The 23,169-nt window shown below is 39.5% G+C and overlaps 3 protein-coding genes across 3 annotated transcripts; 1 reads left to right on the forward strand and 2 right to left on the reverse strand.

The window, feature by feature from the left end:
• Positions 1 to 1,296, reverse strand: LOC148649719 (uncharacterized). Its single transcript, XM_088602777.1, has 5 exons — positions 1,073 to 1,296; positions 754 to 806; positions 604 to 665; positions 392 to 499; positions 1 to 309 (listed from the first exon to the last, which is right to left on the reverse strand). Exons 1-5 carry the CDS (start codon positions 1,135 to 1,137, stop codon positions 244 to 246), a joined length of 354 nt encoding a protein of 117 aa, XP_088458903.1. The 5' UTR covers positions 1,138 to 1,296; the 3' UTR covers positions 1 to 243.
• A 20-nt stretch (positions 1,297 to 1,316) lies between these two features.
• yrdc (yrdC N(6)-threonylcarbamoyltransferase domain containing) lies at positions 1,317 to 6,502 on the forward strand. The gene is made up of 6 exons (XM_088602776.1): positions 1,317 to 1,593; positions 2,296 to 2,491; positions 3,068 to 3,182; positions 3,821 to 3,940; positions 4,464 to 4,606; positions 5,448 to 6,502. The coding sequence occupies exons 1-6, from the start codon at positions 1,416 to 1,418 to the stop codon at positions 5,515 to 5,517; spliced, it is 822 nt and encodes a 273-aa protein (XP_088458902.1). The 5' UTR covers positions 1,317 to 1,415; the 3' UTR covers positions 5,518 to 6,502.
• Positions 6,503 to 7,243: 741 nt separating this feature from the next.
• Positions 7,244 to 21,632, reverse strand: maneal (mannosidase endo-alpha like). Its single transcript, XM_088602774.1, has 4 exons — positions 19,461 to 21,632; positions 17,355 to 17,464; positions 11,001 to 11,077; positions 7,244 to 10,187 (listed from the first exon to the last, which is right to left on the reverse strand). Exons 1-4 carry the CDS (start codon positions 19,966 to 19,968, stop codon positions 9,551 to 9,553), a joined length of 1,332 nt encoding a protein of 443 aa, XP_088458900.1. The 5' UTR covers positions 19,969 to 21,632; the 3' UTR covers positions 7,244 to 9,550.
• Positions 21,633 to 23,169: the final 1,537 nt, after the last annotated feature.

Consider the following 23,169-nt stretch of genomic DNA (forward strand, 5'->3'; position numbering starts at 1 on the left):
CCTGTGCAAAAAAACTTCATACAGCTTTCATAACCCAAATTTGATCAGAAGTCATCAGACTTGAGCAAACAGAAGGCCTAACATTCAATTTAAACAGGACAAAAAAAAAATATATACCTAGAGCCATACGTGTTCTTACTTTTAATTTTGCAAATAAAAGCCAATTATTCCCGACTTCCAAAGCCGTTTCAGTGTTAACATGTTCATGGATGATAACGCTCTTGTGTTATCCTGCGCTTGTCTTTAAGCTGTTGAAACGTCATCTCTCAGTGGCTTAGAAGCTCCAGCAATTTTTTCGAGTTCCTTTTTCTGAAAGAAAGAAAGAAAACGTTAGGCGTCCCCTTCGCCGACGGGAGAGTTTGCGTGAGGAAGGGACGGAGGCCGAACAAACCTCCAAAATGCCCTGGAGACTCCGCAGGTCTTCCACGAGGTCCTGACACACGTCCGTCAACGCTTTCAGCTCCACCAGCCTACCATTCAAGTCATCAAGGCACGGATCCTGAAGGAAAAAACAGGCATCCAGAGGGGACTGTTCTGGCGTCGCCTCTCTTCGGCCGGGAACTGGGCGTTTGTTTCGGAAATTTCTCTGGAAAGGTTACGGACCTTTAGCCACGAAGGGTCGCGTCTCTCGTTTCCACGCAGGTCACTCTCCGCGTTTTCCTCGCCTGGAGAAAAAAACGTGGCAGGTACCTCCATTTTCTAAAGTAAATGTTACAGTGTTTGCATCTTGCGTGACAGTATATTCAATAGTACCTGTTGCCATCGCGTGAGCTTGTCGGGGTTCAGACTTCCTCTTCGTTAGTCTCCTTTTTAACAGGTGATTCATTTTAATGAGCAACTAGTGGAACCAATAATGTCCGTTGATTCTGGACACACAACAGTCCACATCTCAACAAAAATGTAGTAATAATACAGAAAGGGTAGACATTTCTAAACTTTCTGTACAGAAAGGACAACAATGTGCTTAATTCGGCACTATCTTATGACAACGTTCCGAACGAGACTGAACACAATCATAATTGCCTCCCGTTACTACCAGTTCAAATTGAAATAAATGAAAAACTGTACCCACCGCATGCACAAGAGTTGAGGTCCTGAATGCCATAAGATCTTCGATATGCTCATTGAAGTCCACATCAATTAAAACTTGTATGACCTAAGCATGTTAACTCAGCTGTTACCAGGGTTCCGTGCAAAAGCAAACTATGCATAATGTATTAAAGTACTTCTCGGGTTATGCAAAAGTAATCGACGAGCTCTGCCCCCTGCCTCTTTAATTTTAAATTAACAGGGTGCTCTTTTAGAAGGCGTGACCCGGAAATAGCTTTCACATGGTTACATCAGATTGGCGGCGCTGCTGCTCTGCCGCACAGACCATGCTTTGACTGGGGAAAAGCGACGTTTGGGGGGTTTTCATGCAGGTTGTAGTGCGGTTTGCTGACAATATCAAAGCCTCGATACGTTCCTGCGCGTTTGCTGGGAGGTCGTTGGTAAAACCAGCGGTGATGTGTAAGGAGCTGAAGGGTAAAGTGCTGAAACTGGAGCCGCCGGCGAGAAACGGGCCCATGAGTTGCCAGGGCGATCTTCAGCAAGGTAACCTGGAAATGTCAGCATCCGTTTACCGTGGTCTTTATTGTTTTCCGTTTTTGACAGTGCCACTCATGTCACCGATCGTTAAAAAAACTATACAGTAACAGCGGCGAGATCAATTCGTATTTATTGATTTGAAGTTCATGTATTTATCGTCTTATAATTGTATTTGGCACTTCTTTTGTACTTGTCATGTCAGGTGGTCTCTAGACTATTATTTGAGTTTAATGAGCAGTGTATTGTAATATTGCGATAATTCATAGTTTTATTTTGCGTGGGGGAGTTGGAAATATATTTCACCTCCGTCGGCGAGGAGTCCGTATCTGTCTTTAGCCATATTGTGGATTAAACATTTTGTTCGTATCCATAGCTCTGTTCTTTTAAACAGTTTAGCACTGTCGGGTTTGTTATTTTATTTGTCCCAAACATAAAACGCTAAGAAAAGTCATACAGTCCTCAGCCACAACCCCCCCTCGCAAAGAACTCTGGTACATGTAGTTCTAAATTAAATGCTCGCCGATGAACTACCGCTTCTTTCATACTTTATCCAATAAACGCTTTTACTCGTAACATTTTCAGGAGTTTGTGCATCACTAAATTCAGACTTTTCACACACCCTTATCAGAAGGCAAAAACCGATTTAAAGTACTTGCATTTGACAATTCACTGTATAAAACCTATACTAAATATGTGTTTTTATTTTAGACTGGAAAAAAATTCTGGACACCACAGTTCATGTTCTACAGGCAGGACAAGTCGTGGCTGTGCCAACAGACACAATATACGGGTTAGCCTGTCTAGCCCAGAATTCAGACGCCATTAAAAGGGTTTATGACATCAAAGGACGAAATGGCGAGAAACCTCTTGCCATATGCGTGGGAGAAATAGAAGATATTTATAAGTAAGTTTCACAGGTGTCTAATTAATATTTTGAATGGAGAGCCTGTAAACTGTATGGGCATTATCATTTGTTTGTCTCATGACAAACTTAAACTTGAAAACAAAATATGTTTATATATACAATATATACAGGTGCTGTATAATATTACCGGTAAAAAAAAAATAGTTTTTTTGGTAGGTGTGCACTGCTCCAGTAGCAGTTTACTTGTCATTGAGTGTTTTGATTTAAATGTACGTCTTTGCCTGCTTATATTCCACTCTGACCTGTCGGTCAGTACTGGGTCATGTTTAATCACAAGTGAATGAGGGTGCTGTTGTATTTGCCATGGAAACGGGGGATAGGGGTTGTAATTGTATGGGTTATATCAAATAGACAGTAAGGGTGCAGATTGTTGCTGCTGGTGGGAATGTGAATGGAGCAGGAAAGGTCATGGAGTGTGATAGTTAGCATTGTTAGTTATTTGTGCTGTTTCAGAGAAAATACAGACACACTCTAGTCATCCTAATAGAGCTAATGTGAGCTCAGTGATGCATTTAACTTGTTCGTGGACAAGTAACCTGGCTGTTGGATTTTTAGGTACTGTAAGGTGTCGGTTCCTGCCCAGTTACTTAGAGACCTTCTGCCAGGCCCTGTGACATTGGTACTGGAGCGCTCCGGGGAACTGAACATGGACCTCAATCCATTCACTCCGGTAAGACGCACACAGTGTGGAGACCTTGCAGATGCCGTGCTGAAAGAGAAGTGGGGTTGCCATGGTAATTTTGAAATCATGTCATTTTAGCAGTAGAGTTTATTGTAATGGTGATGTTTTTTGCTGCAGTAGTCTTGACTTCGATAACTGTAACCTTTCTGTTAGAGATGTCCTTTTTTTAACAATTTCCTTTAACTACATTTCCACTTCATAGTCAATATTTAAAGGAGATTAAAAGTTAAGGCGTCCGCTGTTTCTGAAGGAACGCGCCTCTCGTTGTCGTTCTCCAGTGAAATTGAGCCTGCATTCGGGAGCTTTTCTCCACCTGTTTCTCTCTGTAACACCAGTATCCTATCTGTAAAAGGAGGCAGCTTCGAAGGAAGAGCTGGTTTTTCATTCTCTGTTCCTCAATAAATATTTTCCCTCAAGAATGAGGCCCACTCCACGATAAGCCCCTTACCTACAATGTGTGAACAGTTTTCCACCTGATCTACCGAAATCAAACGGCAACTCTTGAATCCAAATCTACAGCAAAAAAGGCCTGAGTCATAGCTACCTCCCTGGAGCTGTTGTGGCTGCAGTTGTTGGTTTTGAAGTATATTGTTTGCTCTTTTACTCTGCTTATCTTCCTTTTGCAGTTGGTGGGCGTGAGGATTCCCAACCATGCCTTCATGAGGAAGCTGGCCCAGCTGTGCAGGGAGCCTCTCGCTCTCACCAGTGCGAATGTCAGCACGCAGACCAGTACCCTCGTAGTGGATGTAAGTGCGGGAAGATCTCAGGCGGTGTTTTTAGTTGATGTAACCGTATGGTGTCTGTCAAGGTGATTTCTCTAGCCTGTGTTCCAAAATGCCTGAAGCAAATGAATTCTTGTCCACTGGATTGGTGGTAAAGAGCACTGCGTGTTTATTGGACTGAATTTCAAAAGCAAATGTGAACTCTATTATCCAGAGCAATGCAGCTGATGCACATTCCCATTATTATGACTGTGCACACATGAGAAAAAAGACAGTCTATTTTCTGCACCAGGGATGTCTCGTGCCCTGACGTACCTTTTTTTTCAGGTAATTATGTCTAGCTGTGTAGCTAACCCTAGTTTATATAACCAGTTCGCTGTGTCAAAAAGTAGTTGTTCTTTCTCTTGTGAACATTACCACACTAATACCCCTACGTACTGCATTTTAAGGTATATTAAACACTTGACTCGTTTTCTGACCATTCATCTCCTTTTTATTTGGCTTGTTTTGCAAGTGCTGCAGCGGTCATGTGTTATTTTCTTTGAAGGAGTTTTGTGAGCTGTGGCCCTGGTTAGCCCTTGTCGTGGATGGTGGGCCGATAGGTGACACGATGAGTCCAGAGTGTCGTTTGGGATCAACAGTGATCAACCTGTCTTCTCCAGGACAATACAGCATCATTAGGCCTGGCTGGTATGTAGTATGCCAGTAATACACTCAAATGTTAAATATACCTTATACAGTATTTGTATTTTAGTCCATTTGGAGTGCGATTCCTACTCTTCACACAACTCATTAATAATGCAAAATATCCATTTACTTCAACTGGTGTTGTACATATAGTATTATCAAGGTTTCAGCAAATCTTTTGGTTCCACCCACAATTTCATCTGAGTCAACATTTTCAACAGTATCAATATGTTGACATTTTTGGACTGATTTAGTATGTGGATAATATGTGTTGAGTGTGGGTTATTTAAGTTTATCTACAGAAAGCCAAACATGTTCTTTGGCCCAGTTAGTGCAGGTTTGGGTCTTGGTCATGTCACTGGGTTTCCAGTTACAATGTAGATGTATTGCACATCTGGCAAGGTTGAATTGGGATTGGACACAAAGGGTCTCTGATGTGCAACATTGTATTCTTCAGGTGCCTTTCTTTCATCCTTTTTTTATAATTGAAAAAAACAATTGTTTGTTTTTATTCTGAGAAGGGCTCGCTTTTATTACTGCAGCATCGAGGCTGATGCACTGCAGCTAAAAAATAACCTTTTCTGCTGCAAGGTTTTAAATAGGAGCTATAATTCTTCTCAAGGACTAAATGTTGGAAGCACTTCTTTTAAGTCAGGCAAAATGCTTTTTAACTGATGTATATTGCATTAGTATTAGCATGGGACGGGCTTTATCCTTTTGATGTTAATTGAGCCTCAGTAGGATAGTTCAGAAAAGTAGAGCTCTTTGGATGCATACCGTCTTTGTGAACTGTTAAAAGCTTTTTTTATTCATTAACTTCTTTTGTCTTCCACTTTTTTTACAGTGCACTTAAACCTACTGTTGAAATTCTAGAGAAAAAATACAGACTGTTGTTCGAACCTGCACATCGGTAAATATACCGGATCCACTTGGCTTCCTATGAGATGCAGAAATGACTTTTGCTAAGGTGTGTGCAGACTCTGGATTTCCTTTGGTCCAAACCTGTTGACATGGACCCCAAGCTGGGATACTCTACTGCAAAGATTGACTTCTGGCAAGAAGACATTTCATATGATTTTATACCGATGAATGGCATTACTCCATGTCAAAACGTAATCAGAAGTAATGTCCTCAAGATACTTACCTTGATACTTATCTTTAGAGCAAAATGTGATGTTTTGTGTAGCACAGACAAAATGTTTGTCCTTTCTTTTGTCTAAATATGTTTTTCCAGGGTCGTTTAAGGTATGAAAAAGGGTTTATAGAGCAGACCTAAGGATACAAGCACTCTGATGCAAAGATGAGTGAATACATGAATCCTAAGCATTCGTGGATTTTTTTTTCTGTTCAGTTTTCAACACTGAGCCAAGGTTGCGTGCAGTACTTGAAAGGATTCTCATGCTGCTTCCTAAATGCAGCCTGCTTTTTTTTTAAATTCTGCTGTTGTACTTAGTGGTGCATGGCATAATTCCAGATAAGACCAGCAGTCAATCTCTGAGCTACAAAAAACAGCTTGTTTGTGCCAGAATCTAAGGAACAAATAGATTAAATCCCCTAAAATACAAGTTCTTAAGATGAAAGAGCTTCACAAACACTTACAGTTCTCCTGGGAACTGGTAGTCTCAACCATATTGCTTTTTCATTATCCACTAGTTAAGCCTGTCATTAATATTTTACAGCCAAGGTGTTTTTAATTCAATGTGCCTCCTTTCACCTTTGTAACAATTAATTTGGTTTAGAACTCCTTTGGGATTATTTTCTCTCCCAGACGTTGTGGTTGTCCCTCCAATTTTAAACTTGTAAGTCGCCAAGATGGGTTACTGATAGGAATTCTGTCTTTTGGTAGCATTTGAAAGATTTTTTTATTTTGTGTTTTCCATATTAAAAGAATGACCTCTTTGTGCTGTAGATCATTTCAAAACCAACAGAACTTTAAGATATTTTGCAGTATCTTGTCAAATTCATTCTAGAATACGTTTTCAATAATAATACTGTACCACAGAGAGGGTTATTTGATATTAAGAGGATAATGGTAAATGATACACAGGTGGACTGGGCTAGTGAGACGTGGCAACCAGGCGTGCTGTTCACAGTCCAGTGAATGTTTATCAAATGTAATTGTACTGCAGTGCACAGTTCTTATAATAGCTATTTATATGGCCTACCTGATCTGAGCACCATGCATATCTCTCTTAAAGGATTTCCAGTATCAAATGCTACGTAGCTTTTCAAAAAAACTTGGTAGAATCAATTGAAACACAAGCTGAACAGGGGCATACCAGCCTGTATTTAATACATCTTTCTGAGCAACAGTAGAGTTGTAAAATAAATATACTCTTCTTCCGTATAAAGCTCCATTAAATTGAATTGGTATCTCTATGGTTTAAGTGAACACCAGTGTGTCTCTGGTAGCACAGTACCTACATCTGCTCTCGTAGTAAGAACTGTGCTTTGAAGCTGTTCTGGGTCTTCAGCCTGTAGTATTTCTTACTGGATGACTGGTTTGCCTTATCAGCAGTATCTTTGCAGACCAGTTGTCTGTCAATTATATGCTTGCTGGAGGAATGTACTGTATATATTGAATGACAGGGGGGACTTTATTCCAGTTCTTTCATAATGGTTAACTGACAGCAGACTCACTTTTTATATAGATTTTTAAATGAGACTTTATTTAAACTTTAACTTATTTTAGAGCTTAATCTTTTGTACATATTGGAATGTTTTGATCTTGTAAAATATTTTAATCAGAAACGTGCACATTTACTCCTGGGTTACTTTTCTTTCTGATATCCTTCTTTTTTTTAATGTTTTATTTCTGTGTCTCTTGTGGAGTAAGAATGATCACAGCAGAAAACGTGCTGTTCTTATGTTTTGCATAATGATATTCAGACTGACACATCCTTTTAAAGAACATTCTTGGATTCAAACCAGTGGCAAAATGGCACAAAGCAATATTCATCATAATAATCATTTGCTCTGTGACAGTAAAGTAATCACTCTTTCCATCTTCCTTCAAATATTTCTTCCCCTTGGGACTATCAGTGTTTTACTTGTTCTTTTGATTGATAGAAATTGCTTGAGCACACATCAGCAAGGAGATTGCATTCATCTAATTTTTGAATGCATAGTATATTTGGTCATTGCTAAAGAACAATGTAGTTCCCATAAATTTCATTTTTCATAAATTTCATTCATTCTGACAGCGTGTTCACTGAATATTTGAGAAGAGTTGTATGCTCTTCTCAAAAGTGCATAAAATAAATTATTGTTATGGTGTCGTACCTGTGAATCACCAGCAGAATGTAATCCTTTGGATGCACAAGATCATTAGAAGTGTAGTTGTTGTTATGCTGTACGGAATTTAGAATGATCTATTTTCCATTGCAAAAGTATTTTTTGTTTAATTTGATTGTACAACTCTGCAAGATAGGACTGCAAATGCCAGGAGCTCTACATGGAATCAAGAATTGAAGCTTCTATTTTATTAGCCGAGTACAAAATTGGCTGCATTGTTGTACTGATTTTCTAAAAGCAGACAGATGAGTGCACACTCTTTTATTCTTAAAATAACTACTCTCTTCACCTCTGCATGAAACTGCATATTTTCACAATGCCATTATAAATAGGTTACATACATTATAGCTTGGTTTTACAAATACCAATTTTCACCTCATTTAGGGATACAAGGTAAAGGCTTAGCATATTTTTGAGAAGTAATCAACAGTATCAAAATTCATGTCTTCTTTTCTGTGACCAATATGGCTGCCTGGATAAGGAATCCACTTTCATTATTTGACAGCAATATGAAAAAGAAAGAACACCCAAAAGTGGGTCTGTAAGTAGATGAGACAAAAGTGCAATGCATTGTGGAGATGTCGGGTGTTCTTTCTTTAGATTAGTAGGTAGAGGTAAAAAATATATTTTTTGGGGGGGGCAGCATTTGATGGTAGAGAAAAAACGTACATTTAATGGTTCTGATGTATCTTCTTCATTCCATGGTACTGAACAGATGAGGTGGAAGAGTCTGTCCCAAACTTAAGCATTTTAAACATTTACTCAGGCTTTAAAGCTTTGTTTTAGACTCTTACTCCTGAATCATCCTGCGATGTTCTTTCTGGTTATTCACCTTAATGACAATCTCTTCACCCCCTGATTTCAATTTGTCCTGGGTTAAGTATTTTAAATGTCAAGGGAAGGTAGATGTATATACAGTACATATGCAATGCAGGAATACATTTACATCTGTGTCGATTTCTGAATATGCACAGAATACTTTTTATATGTGTATGCTGTATCCTTGTTCATTTCTTTCCATACATTTCAGTCTTTGTGTTTTCGCCATGTTGCACACATAAAATACCTTGAATGAGATTAGTTGTTGGACATGAGAAGTTCTTATCCTGTGGATCTGATGGCGAGGTTACTGAGTAAACCAATGCTTTGCCATTATATCGCCGTCATTCAGCCAGACCTCTCTCAGTTCAGAAGCAGCAGTGAGAAAGCAACTTGTCTGTCAATATGACTGACTGTGCTGGTGCTGGTGGCTTACAAAGTGAGTTGTACTGCAAGCGAGGAAGAAACTCAGCTCTCAGGTTACCAAGCATTAGATCTGACTGGATATCTGATTTACTTAAGAAATGCAGTAAGGACACAGGAATGGATACAGCTGGATCTAAGTAGCCGCAAAGGCTTCACTTAGAAATGGAAGGTTCTGCAGCTGCAGGAATAAGATTGCAAAAAAAGGCTGGGGTCCCAATTGAATTGAAAACTAGTCCCACGTCATGCAGAGCCAGTTTTTTCCTAGGCTTTGATAAAAAAAGGCCTCCAAAACCATTTTCAATTGCCTGCACAATGCCATACAGCTTCTGTAATGAGCCAAATGAAAACAACGCCACTCTTGGTTTCACAGTGTAGCAGACTGGAGCTGCCCCACCGTGGCAGGATCCCTCACATGAGCCACTGCTCCTTCTCTCTGTTGAACTGCTCGGCCCACTTCCGGGTCAGTTCCAAGTACAAGTCGGGCTTGTGGGGCTGGTAATCCAGGTACATCCGCGTTGCCGTCTTCTTGGGCACGGCCTTCTCGATCTGTGTGCCTTCGTGCCACTCGTTGAAGGAGGTAATGGTGACGATCTCCGGCCGCACCATCAGCGCCGCTTGGAGCGAAGTCTCATAATACTTCCCGTTGACCCTGTTCCTGGTGTTGTGGTTGTTCCACGGCCGGATGCTGGTGTCGATGTAACCGGGGCCGACGCTGGGGATGAACATCAGGTTGTTGGCGTCGCAGAAGGTCTTGATGGCCTTCCAGTTTTGGTGGGAGGAGCCGAAAGAGAAGCCGTTGGACGCGAAGTAGGTGTACATGCCGTCGAAGCCGCTGGACAGGATGTCGTGCTTGTGCCGTTCCTCCACGATGAGGGCGATGAACACGCCGTCGTAGGGGGTATTCCGCAGGCTGTGGGACCCAGACACGGTCAGCAAGTCTGCCCAGGACCCAGGCTGGGTCAGGTAGGAGTCATAAATATAGAACAGAGGCAGGATCTTCCCCGTGCTGGTTTTGAATCTGTACAACGCTCCATGGTTCCCATACCTTTTAATGCACAGAAAAAGAAGAGGTCTATTAATTTAGTCCTGACTGGATAACTAGCTGGTTTCATTTACATACAGTACATGGGGGGTGAGTGCATCTGTGTCGAAAGCAACTTAAAATGTACTGTAAATTTTTAATAGCTTCAGGCAATAAAATTCAGGAGGAAATGCTCTTAAAAGGAAATCGTATTGAACTTGCCTGCTTGCCCAATTGAAGTGTTTTGTGTTTTTTTTTTTCCCCCAAGGTCACCACAAGGTGTTTTGTCATCATTTCTAGTTGGTTTTGATTTCTTTGTCTACCTGGGTGAATCTGGAGGTCAGTGACACACCCAGGACGTTCATGTTGTGCTAGCACAATAGCAGAACAACCAGGGCTTTCTAATTGCCTTTAGTTACTAAGGTTGGGAAAGACCGAAACCAAAGATGGGTTAAGAAGAATAAAACTTCAAACACTTGTCTAATTACATTTTGAAGCTGGAAAATGTAGCAGGCACCTCTTTTCTTATAAAGCTTAATTGCAACATACTGTATACCTGATCTAGAGTATTCTGTAACAAACAGCCTGCAGACTCTACTGATAGTATCAGTTCTACCCTTACCTGCTGTTCTGTTAATGAAATGTCAAATGTGAACCTTATCCATATTTAACCAGCTATTTTCAAAAGCAAATCTGCTGTTGAAGACAGTGTCTTACTTAATTGCTAAATAAGACAAATGAAGCTTATTTATAAAAAAATACAGTCTAGTATTTTTTTTCCCATAGTAAGTAGCCGATGACAAAACAAATAAGGAATCTAATTAAAGATTCACATACTTGTCTATGATGTACTTGATGTTGTCGTGAACAGTACGGTCAGTCCTTCCTTTGTACGGCTGGATGTGAAAGGCTACCTGTAAAGAGATTCCTCAGTGAGAGCTTTGACATAACTGAGCTGGAGTCCCCTGAAGTCCTAACAGAATTCTTTTCTAACTTGCAACTTTTCTAAGACATATTTCTTCTAAAAAAAGAGTGTAATTCCTTTGAAAGTCTTTGCATTTGATTTTTTTACCATACTTCATATTATGCTGTTTTTCTGTATGTGAATGCATCCTAAGTTAGGATTTCATTGGAGATCAGGCTTCTCTTTAAAAATAAATCATCTGCTTCATTTATAGGTAATCAAATCATAACGAGATCCCAGACGCTAGGGCCTATTTCCTAACGATTATATTGCAGTTGCAGTGAATTATGCCAAATATATATATTATTTTAAATGTAGCAGATTGTATGGTAATGGCATTTTGGCCAACCATTGATTACACCAGCTGTTTAACTTAATATCTCAGCTCAAGAGCCTCTCTACAAGTTTCTCAATCAAGTGCTGGGGAAACGCCCATTTGTGTGAATTCATTCTCTTGGGTCTTCATTTTTCACCTATAAAAATGTGACATTTAAGTGTGCATTATAATGAAATGATGATAGTGGAATATCAATTCATAGCTTTGTGTCCTTAAAGTCCCAACAGAAATATGTTTTCTAAAATATTGATCCCAGACATTGCTACAAATTAAAGTTCTCTATAAAAGAAACATACAAATCACAACGGCATGTACAAACAATACCATTTTTCAAATTTTCCACTCATTTTGCTCTTTGTCACTGAAGTTTTTGTTTAAAGGATAGCGCTATGTTCTACCAGATATTAAGAATTTGGTGTTAAAAGCAGAGTTTGTGTAGTGATTGCTGCCAAAAATTGATTGCAATTCTAAGAGGAAACATGGACTACTTCATGTGCTGTTACCTTTTGTCACTTACTGTACATATTTAGTCTTCAACATGCCTCTGTTGTGCTGCTAATATGAACCTAAATAATTCAGTTGCAGGCTTTTAACCTCTGTCTGGAAGCTTTGCCAAATTACCACATTACATTTTCAAGGTGTGTCATCTTTATCTGGGGGAAGTCATATAGGCTCTTTAACCACATCATCAAGACATTGAAATAATACAAATTGAATAGTTTCAAAGCCATGAGATGGGTTTGGGTTTAAAAATATTTTTTTTAATCTTTTGTAGTTTGTCTTATTTTTTTAAATCCTTTTATCTTCTACATTTCTGCTTTTTAACTTAAAACATACACTATACTTTCCCTGTCATCTTATCAGACATACAGAAATGAAGCCACTTTCTATACTGCAGTTTAATAATGCACGCCAGAAAAGGCAGCAACAACCTCTGTTTGATGGCAGGTTTTATTTTAGGGAAAATGCAGCAGACTCATTCATTGATTGTGTGTCAGAGTTTTGGTCTAATGCACATTAGCACAGCATTTGTCTGACGGCAACATTGGAGCAAGTCAAGTAAATGACCCTAAGAATTATTCAACCTTAAATTAAATATACTCTTCTCCCCCGAGGTAGAATCCTCCGGGCGCTGTTAACCAACAAGCATTAGCCTTCAAAAAGAGCCTGAAAGTACTCAAGTGGAATTCAAAAGAGCTGGACAGCAAGTGTGGGAATAAAACCATGTTTGCTTGCTTCCCTGCACAAGGAAACTGCTGTGGAAGAAATCTCAGTGACTGGCTCTGAAACACACTAATAATATAGGTCTGTGTTCAAAATGAAACCTTTTACCCAGTAGTTTGAAAGCCAGATTAATTTGTGGATTTTCTGCTCTTTGTATGCACTGCCTCAGACAAATTTATACCATCCTTGTATTGGGATATATTCAAGCGTACTAAACCAATTACTGTGAAAGATCATTGTTCTTAAACTTTCATTTGCCATGATAGAAAAATACTTGTACATCACTGTATTTATTCTCCTCAAGATGTATTATTTTAATATAGAGTTGGATTTTTTTTAAATGCCATATGTAGAAAAATGTTATGATTCAGAATAAACTGAAAAACAGTCGAGGGCCCACTTCTTTGTTTCTAACAAAGTGACACTTTTTATTTTTGTAAAAACAATCCAAATGCATTCAGAGAAGCAGGGGACCTGAACAATTGAAGTATGTTTTAAAGGGCTGAAGGCTTAAATCTGTGCACTGGAAAGATTCAGAAAGGCCCCTCAGGCTAATGCAATCATAGAAACATGCTGTTACTCGACGTGTTCATGCAGACCTTGAATGTTTCTAGATCTTTGCTCACACAACACACAAACAGATAATATATAATTAGAAGTGTGCCTGGAGACCACACTTCAAATATTGCTTAACGTAAAAAGTGGTTTGCCTATCCATGTTCAATTGAATAGTGTATTTCAAAATTAATGCAGTGGGGAATTCGAATCCCTGTTATGCCTTCCAAGCCAGAAGAAATGTGATTGTCTTTGGTGTAAACTACAGATGAGACAGGGTTAAAATCACACTTGGCTGAAAACAAAGACTGATTACAGGAAAGCTTGTAAAAGGTAGAAAATTGTGTACAAAGAACCTGTGCTTCACAAACAGTAACCGTAGCAACATGTTTTGTGCACGGCCTTGTCCTCGATTTCACAGCGTAGATGTGTAGTGGCTGAGGGAAATACAAAATGGGGGGGAATCTGTTGTGCTTATTTAGTTTAGTTAAATAAGAGTTGGGATATATTTGGAATACACCAAGGCAATATATTTGCAGTGGTAAAAAAGGAGGAAACATTAGAAATTAGGTTTTTGCTGTGGCATCGATAAAATATGGTGACTGGGAAAATGTTAATTTATCTTAACTTCAAAAGGTCTGGTAGGAGTATAAAACAACTCGTGTGGCAGAGATTTGTGTTAAAGATAAAAAAGATTGCACTGCTCTTTGAGTGTGTTATGTTAGTGTAGGAAATGTTTCTAATTGTTTAAAAAACTTAATATATTAATAGTGCCTTTTCGGTTACTGACCTCTCTAGTGTCTAACTTGCCCTACTTACTAGCTTAAGTATAAGCCTGTAGGGGCCTAATTGTTAGGGGACATAGGCAGCTATTTAGGCACCAAGCTTGCTGATAAGAGGCCAAAGCAGATCAGAAAAAACTGTCTGTCTGTGAAACAATTGCAGATCTTGGCCCTCCTGTGTTTTTTTGGGATTTTGCTGTACATTAAGACAGAAGTAACTTCTGCCAGAATATTCTTTAACACAGTAGCCATGTCCAGCCCTGGAAATGCACAGTCCTGTAAGTGTTTCTATGTTTATTTAACTTTCTGTTTCTTAAAAAAGTTTTGGGAAGCAAGGAACCAAGCAGTCAGTTCATTTCAGAATCTGAAAAGCTCAGATAAGGTGAAAACCAGAAATCCCAGGTGCATATGAGCACCAGTCAGTTAGAAATGACTCTTGCTGCTTAATTAGCCTCATGACAGCCATCCAAAGACCCTAGAATTTATTCATTCATTGACTGTTATTCTTCCCAGGTATTTAACAAGTGCAGTGTTAAAGGGAACTAGTACAATCTATTGGAATTTGCATTGCATAAGTTATCATTAGAATATCTTCTCAGAAACCTGAACGCACATTCTCAGTTACTCTTCAGTTCTGATGTCTTTGATGATGATGGTTGCCAAGACTTTGCGGGGTCTGAACACAAGATGAAAAATGTGCTGGATTCCAGGAGAGCAACAGCAGAACAAGGCACTGTGTCTTCCTGCTAATATACCTGCCCCTTCATAATGACTCCTAAGTGATATATAAATTAAGGACTGCATTTTAATTTGCCACCTCTCTAAGTGAGAGAGCTGAAGAGCTACTGAATTCAGCAGGATCATGTTTGCAATTTGAGATGAAAAGCGGACAATAACAACGGACTGTTTACAACATAGTCCATGGAAGAATAATAAACACTTACTCATGTAGAAATACACTTGTTCTCCCTCAGGGTGTTTCTTTGCATACTGAATCGGGACTAAAGGGCACTATAATACACACAGTGTAGATGAATTGAAATTATTACAGTATTTAGCTATGACAAGATAATTATTTCTAGAACAATATGAATAATTTAATTCTAGAATACAATAATGTATAGAATTGGGAATCATGAAATTCACATACACTGTTAGTCGTCTTGTTTCACAGCCTCAAATGAAAACCTAACTGCTTTTTTAAAATGCAATTCCTAAAATATACCCGTATAAATGTTGTCCTTTTTCTCCAGGGAGTGATATTTTAATATAAATTGCATAACAATTAATAACATGGGTGGAATCCAAAGTACCAGCTCAGCTGCACTGCAACTGTATCAGTCCTGCTGGTACTTTAGAGTTAAAAATACGGACGTAATGTTTGCCTTCAGTATTGTTCTAGTTTTATAATGACATGCCTGTGTTGTTTCTTTTTTTAGTCGCATGTCTCGCAAGCAGTTATGCAATTACTTTGTCAAAGATGTGACATCTCTTGACAGATAACAGGTTCCTTGCATACACCTGTCTGTCTTTCTTTCAGAAATAAAGTCTGACTGTTACAGCTGGACAGACAGGGCATCTGTGTTTTGAAAACATTCAGTTCAGTCATTGGCTGCAGCATCTAACAGATTAAGTTCAGAGAAAGGAAAAAGCAGCACATGATTGGTAGTTTTCTGTTACTAGTTGTGGTGCACTTGTCTTAACAAACTGCTTGTCTCAATAGTGCACATGTGTTTCTACATTAGAACCCCATGCTTTTCACCTTTTAGCCTTTATTTTGGGTGATAAATACATATTCAAATGGGGCTCTTTGACATTTCCTTCTGTTTAACAAATGTTTTCAATTCACACTGAGCTCCCAAGATTTGGACATTAAGGTGATTTCCAAAAGTCGGTGGTTGTTGGTGAATTTGTCATTAGAATTTGAATTTTAAATGCATTTTGATATTTGTTACCTTATTTCCTAAAATGTTACATGGAATCAGATGATTAATTATTTCTATCCCCCATGGAGAGAGAAGGAAAAGTAAAGAACTCTGTAATTAAAGTAATAACCAAACCTGCACTACAAACATTTTTCTTTCTCTTTCTCTTAGCTCATATTATAGCACTATTAATTACCATTTCCTGTCCAGCTGAATGCTTCCTAATGCCAAAATCACAATTAGATGTTCTTAATTCGTATCAAGTCTGATGTCGAGTGCCTTACTCTGTCTTTGAGATAATTTACATACTTTACGTCTCTGTTGTTCAAGACTGAAGCTCTGAAGCTGATCCTTGAAAACCCATTTGAAACTCACTTTGAAATCCTTAAAGACTGTAATATGTCTTTCAATGGTTGTCCGGCATTAAGGGAATCACTGCAATGTGAGTTGCAGTTTGAATGAAAGGTTTCAAGTGCATTGTACAAAGGTTTGCAAGGGTATGTTTATATACCTTCCAGTCTGCTAAATATATCTTCTATAAACTGCAGATTACATTGTCCCAGTACATTGTACAGCCCTTTCTTTCAGGTTCATCTGTACAATATGAACTCAGTATATGCTTTGTTGTCATTTGGAACCCTATGTCCTTGGACTGAACTGAAATTGATGCATTTTAAATGGTATGGCAGAAATTCCAGTATGGACTGGAATAATGATTCAGCCCTGAGAGGTATGTGCAAAAAGCAGGACATTTTTGCACCATCTGCAATTATAAACCTCACTGATTAGTTTTGTTTGCTTTTGTTAGATTGGTGTTTGAAAGTACATAGCACATTATACAAGTATTGTACTTTCTCAGATGTTATTTCAGGAATTATGTTATTTAATACCAATTATGGCCATGCACTCCTGGTGCACCTATAGGTTACTGTGATATATAAAGAATAACACTCCCATTTAGAGATGGACATTTAACTGAATGATAGGAAAAGGTTTCAGTGTCTTAGAGTAAATTGGAAACAAGGACTTTAAGTAGTGTTCCTTTGTTTCAGGGATTTCAATTAATTACCAATTGATTTTTTGTCAGCAAGCTGTGTTGCTTAGTCTAAGCAATGATGTCTTTTTGTAAAAATATGCCAAGAGTCACCACATTAACTACAACACTCCAGCTACCACTGCATGTTTTGTTTCCACTAAGAATAATGCATCTTCATGTGTAATGCGATTAAAAAAAAAACGACTGTCTGTTTTGATCAATAAGCATGCAATTGGTACAGTTAGGCCAGGGGCTGCATTCTGCTACAGTCACAACTCCCACCCTCTTACTAGCCCCACAGGTCTGGTGTGTACTTCCCTCACTCGACTGACAGTCCGCTCAAGCATGCTCTCATTCCCTTTATTTACCTTGATTCTGTGCCTCTGTGCAGCGTCCATTACAGCTGGCACCAAGTCTTCAGCTGCTTCTCCATTGTCATCAGCCAAGCCCGGTGGATACCAAGACAAAACCAGCACCCCTAAACGAACACGAGAGAAGCACGTTATGCTTTATGCAAACTGTAGATCTTAGCAGCTGTTCCAGAGTGAAAAAGGGGACCATGTTAAGGATCGTTACACATTCTTCATTTTCTGACTTGGAATGGAGGAATTGCAGCTTGTTAAAGGGAAGTCTGAGCTGTGGTTCTGCACTGAGAATAAATGACTTTCAGTTCAGTCAACTTTAAGACAACTCGAAAATTCCTAAACCAGTTTTACTGGATAAAACTCTGGGAGTGGGGAAAAAGGTTTCAATTGAGCAGGGAGGTTGCTCACTTACTGTAGCTGTACAACAAGGCTTAAACCAAAAAAAGTATGGAATAATACTAACTTGCAATTGCAGTATGCAAGCTCAGGGACACACAATGACTTTCAAAATCTACCAAAAATCTTCATAGAAATAAATCACTGCAAGTATGAATAAGGTGAATCTTGTTCTTGTGTTAGAAGGTGGAGAATCAACCTTTTCTTGGGCTTTACACCAGGAGTTATTTAAGAATGGAATTATCTTTCCTAAATTATTGGATATGGATTTGGAAAGTGTTTTAGAGCGCCTTTATTGATGCGGTTGCTTTCAATACGTGCGCGTTTTTAGGTTTACTTTCTTCAAATCACTCCTCATCTACCATCTGTCAAGACAGGAGTGCAGATCACTCAGCTGTGATCCTGCGGAAATGCATGACTTCACACATGGACAGATAATAAAAGAGTTGTGGCCAAAAACTGCTATTAAGTAAACTGCTTAAGTAAACCTTCTGTTTCCAGCACAAAATTCACTTTAAATTTAAGAGGACCCCCAGCGCTTTGTTAACAATATGGTATGTATCACTGGGCAAATTACTACAGCTCTTTCAATATAAGGGATGACATCTGAAAGAATACCAAGCACAGTGCTAACTCATCCAAACAAGGCCTTTGATATGAGTTCAGTTTACTTATACATGTTTCTGTCCTACAAGCTAAACTTGGCTAGGCTGTAAAAAAGAAATGCTTTTCAAATAAACTAATCATGATTGCAATGTATAAGAACCTAGAATTTAGATCTCTTGACCAGGTACAAAGGTTAAATCGACACTAGCTTTGTAACTCTCAGAAAAAGCGTCGTACTAAGGCACGTATTGTGTTTTTAAGCACTAGTTACGAATCGTACCCGTATTTTAACGAGACACGCAGTTAATAGGTCGGTCTGTAACTCATACACGCATACAGCACGGATTTGGCATTGTAGTGTTTCAGCTGAAATGTGGCGCAGAACACGACTGGAACACGGAGCTGTCCATCAGCACAGTGCTGAAAGTTCACCGGTAGTAACGCAGAATAAAACATATACGCCAAAAGGAATTAAAATCAAATTGATTTGTGCACTTTCCTACACCATTTAGTATAAATATATTAAATGCAAGCACAGAAAATGCAGTAAAATAAAACATTTATTTTTTGTTAACCTACAAAACCCTTGTGACCCTAATTGTTAAACCTTTGCAGTACGTAAACTAGAACGGAAACTCTAGAAGAGTTTCTTTTACTAGGATGTTAAAGATTTTCTTCTTCTGTCCATTACCCATTAATGCCATTTGTAAGTCCACGGATTTATTATGTCTTAGGGCGTGATTAAAAAACATCTCCGTGGGCAGATCCTTCTGGCTTGGTTTCTTCAAACCGCTTTCTCTCAGTTTGACTCCTCTGCCCAGTCTCATAGCGCTCCTGTTACTTTAAGCAAGCTTTTAACAGTCGGATCTAAATGGCGATCGATGAGTAACCGAATCGATGACACAGAGGTGAAAAGATTGCAACCGGCAAAACGTGTAAAGACTCTTCGGGGTCAAATAATGAACATAATCGATTTTACAGTTTTGTTGACATTCAGTCCTAGAATCTTATTCATCTTCTTCTCGTTTGGGATATATTTCTACGATATTTAGGCAAACAAACATAAGCGTCTAGTTAAATCGCCATAGATCCATCCTCATACTTCACCTGCTCCTGATGCCTCGAGCTGTTCCATATGCGATTCCAGAAGAACTGGATCCCTGGAACTGTAGGGTCCCAATTCCGGGTAGAAACTGGAGCCGATGTCTTCGGGGGGCGTGTGTCTTCCCTTCGGATAGCTGGCAGCAACTTTAGGGTCCCAGTGGGGCACTAGCACGTGGTCCCAGTGCAGATATTTTCCGTCTACTTTTGGATTTCCATACCACACGTAATAGAAGATATGGACATCGTAGAATATGCCTTTATCTGGGCTGGAATTCCACAAGGCGGTTTTAGCATTGCCCACCGCTCGCGGCTGAGCTGGAGAGGCGACCACTTCGTTGGAGATCGACCGCCGGTCCGCTCTGTCGCCAGCAACGGGCATTAACTCCAGTCCCGGGGCTAAGTCGGAGAACCCATCGCTAGGCTTCAGTGTCCTCAAGCCCATCATGGTACCGAAAATGAACAGCGTGAACAAGAAAAGAGCCACGCACGCTTTCTTGCGCAACCTGGCCATTCTCGGTCTCGGGAATCCGAGCGATCCGCTCTCTACAGCCCTTTTATCGCATTGGAGTACGTGCGAGCACTCCTTCTCTCTGGAAACGCAATAGCATAACTCGGAAGGTCACTATTAAGTGGCCTTAATATCTCAATTCTTGTTACCCTTGTTTATAAAGCAGCTGGGACAACCAAATTATCGCGCAACCTCCATCAAAAGATCTGGGGAAAAGTCGAGCGCAAAACTCAAGGAGAACGTGGATGGCGTCTATAAATATTATCTGCGGTAGTTTATGTAACGCACAGCATCAGTAGCGTTCGCGCTCGATAGAGGCATAACTTCCCCCCCCAAAATTGACAATATTCATTGTGTCATTCTGTGACATGCACTGCAGTTATCGTCAGCGCCCAAAGCTGAAATGAAAACTCCAGGACTTTTCCTGATGAAGTTACCGAACTTGGCACAGAAAGTAAAGGAGATCAACGGTGTACTGCTGCCCACCAACACAAGAAACGTAAGATCCTCAGCCACACTCTGACAGCATACCAGTTATTCCAAAATACAACAGCTTACAATATGACCTAACGGTGTTTGGTTTCCTTCTTTCTTTTCCACACGCAAAAGCGACGTTTTCGGTGTGTATGGCATCTACAGCTTACACTCTATATCTTTACACGTAACTTAAATGTACTCTTATTTTAAACTGTACTTTAAAAATCAATGGTAATAAAGTGACGAAATCACGCCACTTCATTATCTTGTTTCTGTACCTATCCATAGGTACATGTTTCATGGACCCCAATTAAATTAGCCTTCCATTCGTGAAGCGCCAGCCGCCGTCTAGCCACCTTAAAAAACGTTAATTGGGAGGAAAAAAAAGTCTCTGTGCTATTTAGCTATGAATAAAATTAAAAAAAAAAACTTTCAAGCCGAGAGCACTAGAATGTGTTCGGTGCTGATTTAAGAGTCGGGCAGCGGCCGTTGGTCGTCCAACGGTGCCACTCCGAAAGCCAACGCTGTCATCCACCTGCGTTTCCAGCGGTGTTCGGGGAAGCCAGCCGGTGCTCGGTGCTCGGTGCTCGGTGCTCAGTCCTGCCCTCTCCGCCTCGGCTCCGCGCAAACCTCCGGCACCGACTGCGCTTTACATTCCATCCGGATCCGGGGTGTTCCTTACATGCCTCCAGTTAAGAGCGTTTTGATGTCTGCGGGGATAATGTCGGCGCTGGCGAGGAGCTTGGCATTCGGACCAGCTTGTGTCTTGATGTCCATTTTCTCCACCAGGAAGGAGGGGCCTTTTCTTGCTCGCCGGTTTAGTGTGTGATGCAGCGGAGAGCGAGAGGGGGAAGGAGGGGGTGGGTGGAGATACTGCTTTTTTCAAAGCGCTGTCACGGAGGATAGAAGTGTCATTAATACATTCGATATTTGCCTTTTAATTATAGCTCGTTGAGTATGTTTACTTGTGAAGCTCGAATACCTGTTGTATTCAATTAAAGAGTATTTTTTGTGCCTATAAAAACATTACCAAGCTGCCCACCTTTGTTGTTCTGTCCTCCTCTCCCATGGAATTTCCTCTCTACCTTTTTGTACATATTTGATGTTCACATAAATGTATTTTTACACCACCTTGTCCACCCCCTCCCCCGTAAAAAAAATAATCCTCTAAACCAGCCTGCCAGTTTGGCTTGGGTAATTTCCCTCGATGATCTATTTCTAGCTGTTTAGGCATCGCATACTAACATGACTGTGGTCACATGCCAAGTAACACGTAAGATTAATAAAAGTACCGTTTTGCCAGTGCTCATACTGTAAATATAGACCGGGGTCATTTTAAAGACTGGTCTTAATTAAGTGTATAAATCAAATTAATATAATACATTATTTTTTTTAATCTTAAGTATAATAAATAAATTAAAACCTCTTTGAAAGCATATCTGCAGTCACGTTGTCACTGAGGAATTAGTACACAGATGGAGCACAATTAATGGAGCTTAAGTGCACAAGCTGTATACGTCTGTCATTCAATGTTGGATGATCTCCCATTGCATTCCCACAAAAAAGACATGGAGTAGGATTTTCCTCACATTATCATGTGCTAGAGAGTCCCTAGTAAAAACTTAGGGAAATATCTATCAGATTATTTTTCAATATCTACATCAGAGCTTAACAATGACTTAGTATTTGTGCACTGCAGCACTGTCAGTATCACTGTTCAAGGATGTCTGTCCCTGTGGATTTATAAAAAGAGAGAGACTTGTATATGTTGGTATTGTATTTGGAACTCAAAAACCTTCACCGTTTTTGCAGCTTAAAAATGTCTGGATAACTCACAAAAGCAACTTAATGTTAATGAATTATTTTTATTTAACATTTGATATGATGGATTTAACGGTTTCAAGTGTGCTTCAAACACAGCAAACTAATTTGCCGTTGAAATGATTACAGTCCTAATCAAGGTACATGTGTCATCAGTGTGATAGCATATTAAACGTTTAGTGTTGCATTTACAAAGGTAGTTCTACTCTTTTATCCCTGCAACTGTTATAATATCTCAAAAGGCACAGAGCTAATTGTTTTGAGGAGAATTCCCTTGACACTAGCTACTGCAAATGAGACGTGGGTGATGCAGATTAAGAAGGATATCTTAATGGCTGTCTACAAAGAAACAGCTTTAAAGAAGAGATTATGTTTCCCAGGGGAAATTATAGACATAGTTACCATATATGCAGATTCCCTTTTTAGTTGTACACTACAATTAAGTACCAATTGATCGCTGGGGCAATTAAAAAGTTCATCATAAGTAAGATGGCTCAAGTCAACAGTAAGCACTGGCTTTAGAAATAGTTTAGTGCTTTGTCTACATCGATTGAAATGTGCCTCCTGTGCAGTACTTTCATGTCACTCAAGGAGGAGGCTTGGGAATTCAGCTGCATGATGACACAGGACTGCACAAAAACTGATTTGAAGATTAAAATTGACTATTTACACAGCAAAAATGTTATTCTCATGCTCACATTAGATTTTAGTCAATATATTTTGAAATATCTTCCAAAGAGACGTTACATTTATGGAATTCTGGGAACTCCAAAGCCGAGGAGATTTTTACCATTGGCTCTATGACTGTGGTGAAGTGTTGACACATCATAGGAAACAGATGTCACGAAGCTACTCAGCCTGTCTCTCTCCTCCACTAGTTAGCAGCTTAATGATTCAGGAACCCCC

This window comes from Lepisosteus platostomus, chromosome 13 (genome assembly GCF_059453375.1).
Source record: "Lepisosteus platostomus isolate fLepPlt1 chromosome 13, fLepPlt1.hap1, whole genome shotgun sequence".
Lineage (NCBI taxonomy): Eukaryota > Metazoa > Chordata > Actinopteri > Semionotiformes > Lepisosteidae > Lepisosteus > Lepisosteus platostomus.

Coding starts and splice junctions, on each gene's coding strand:
- maneal (XM_088602774.1), bottom strand. CDS start 19,968: ATGGCCAGGTTGCGCAAGAAAGCGTGCGTGGCTCTTTTCTTGTTCACG. Junction 17,465..19,460: donor GCTCGAGGCATCAGGAGCAG/GTGAAGTATGAG, acceptor GTGTTCGTTTAG/GGGTGCTGGTTTTGTCTTGG. Junction 11,078..17,354: donor CACAGAGGCACAGAATCAAG/GTAAATAAAGGG, acceptor ATCTCTTTACAG/GTAGCCTTTCACATCCAGCC.
- yrdc (XM_088602776.1), top strand. CDS start 1,416: ATGCAGGTTGTAGTGCGGTTTGCTGACAATATCAAAGCCTCGATACGT. Junction 1,594..2,295: donor CCAGGGCGATCTTCAGCAAG/GTAACCTGGAAA, acceptor TTTTTATTTTAG/ACTGGAAAAAAATTCTGGAC. Junction 3,183..3,820: donor ACCTCAATCCATTCACTCCG/GTAAGACGCACA, acceptor TTCCTTTTGCAG/TTGGTGGGCGTGAGGATTCC.
- LOC148649719 (XM_088602777.1), bottom strand. CDS start 1,137: ATGTGGACTTCAATGAGCATATCGAAGATCTTATGGCATTCAGGACCT. Junction 807..1,072: donor CCTCAACTCTTGTGCATGCG/GTGGGTACAGTT, acceptor CCTGTTAAAAAG/GAGACTAACGAAGAGGAAGT. Junction 666..753: donor AGCTCACGCGATGGCAACAG/GTACTATTGAAT, acceptor TTTTTTCTCCAG/GCGAGGAAAACGCGGAGAGT.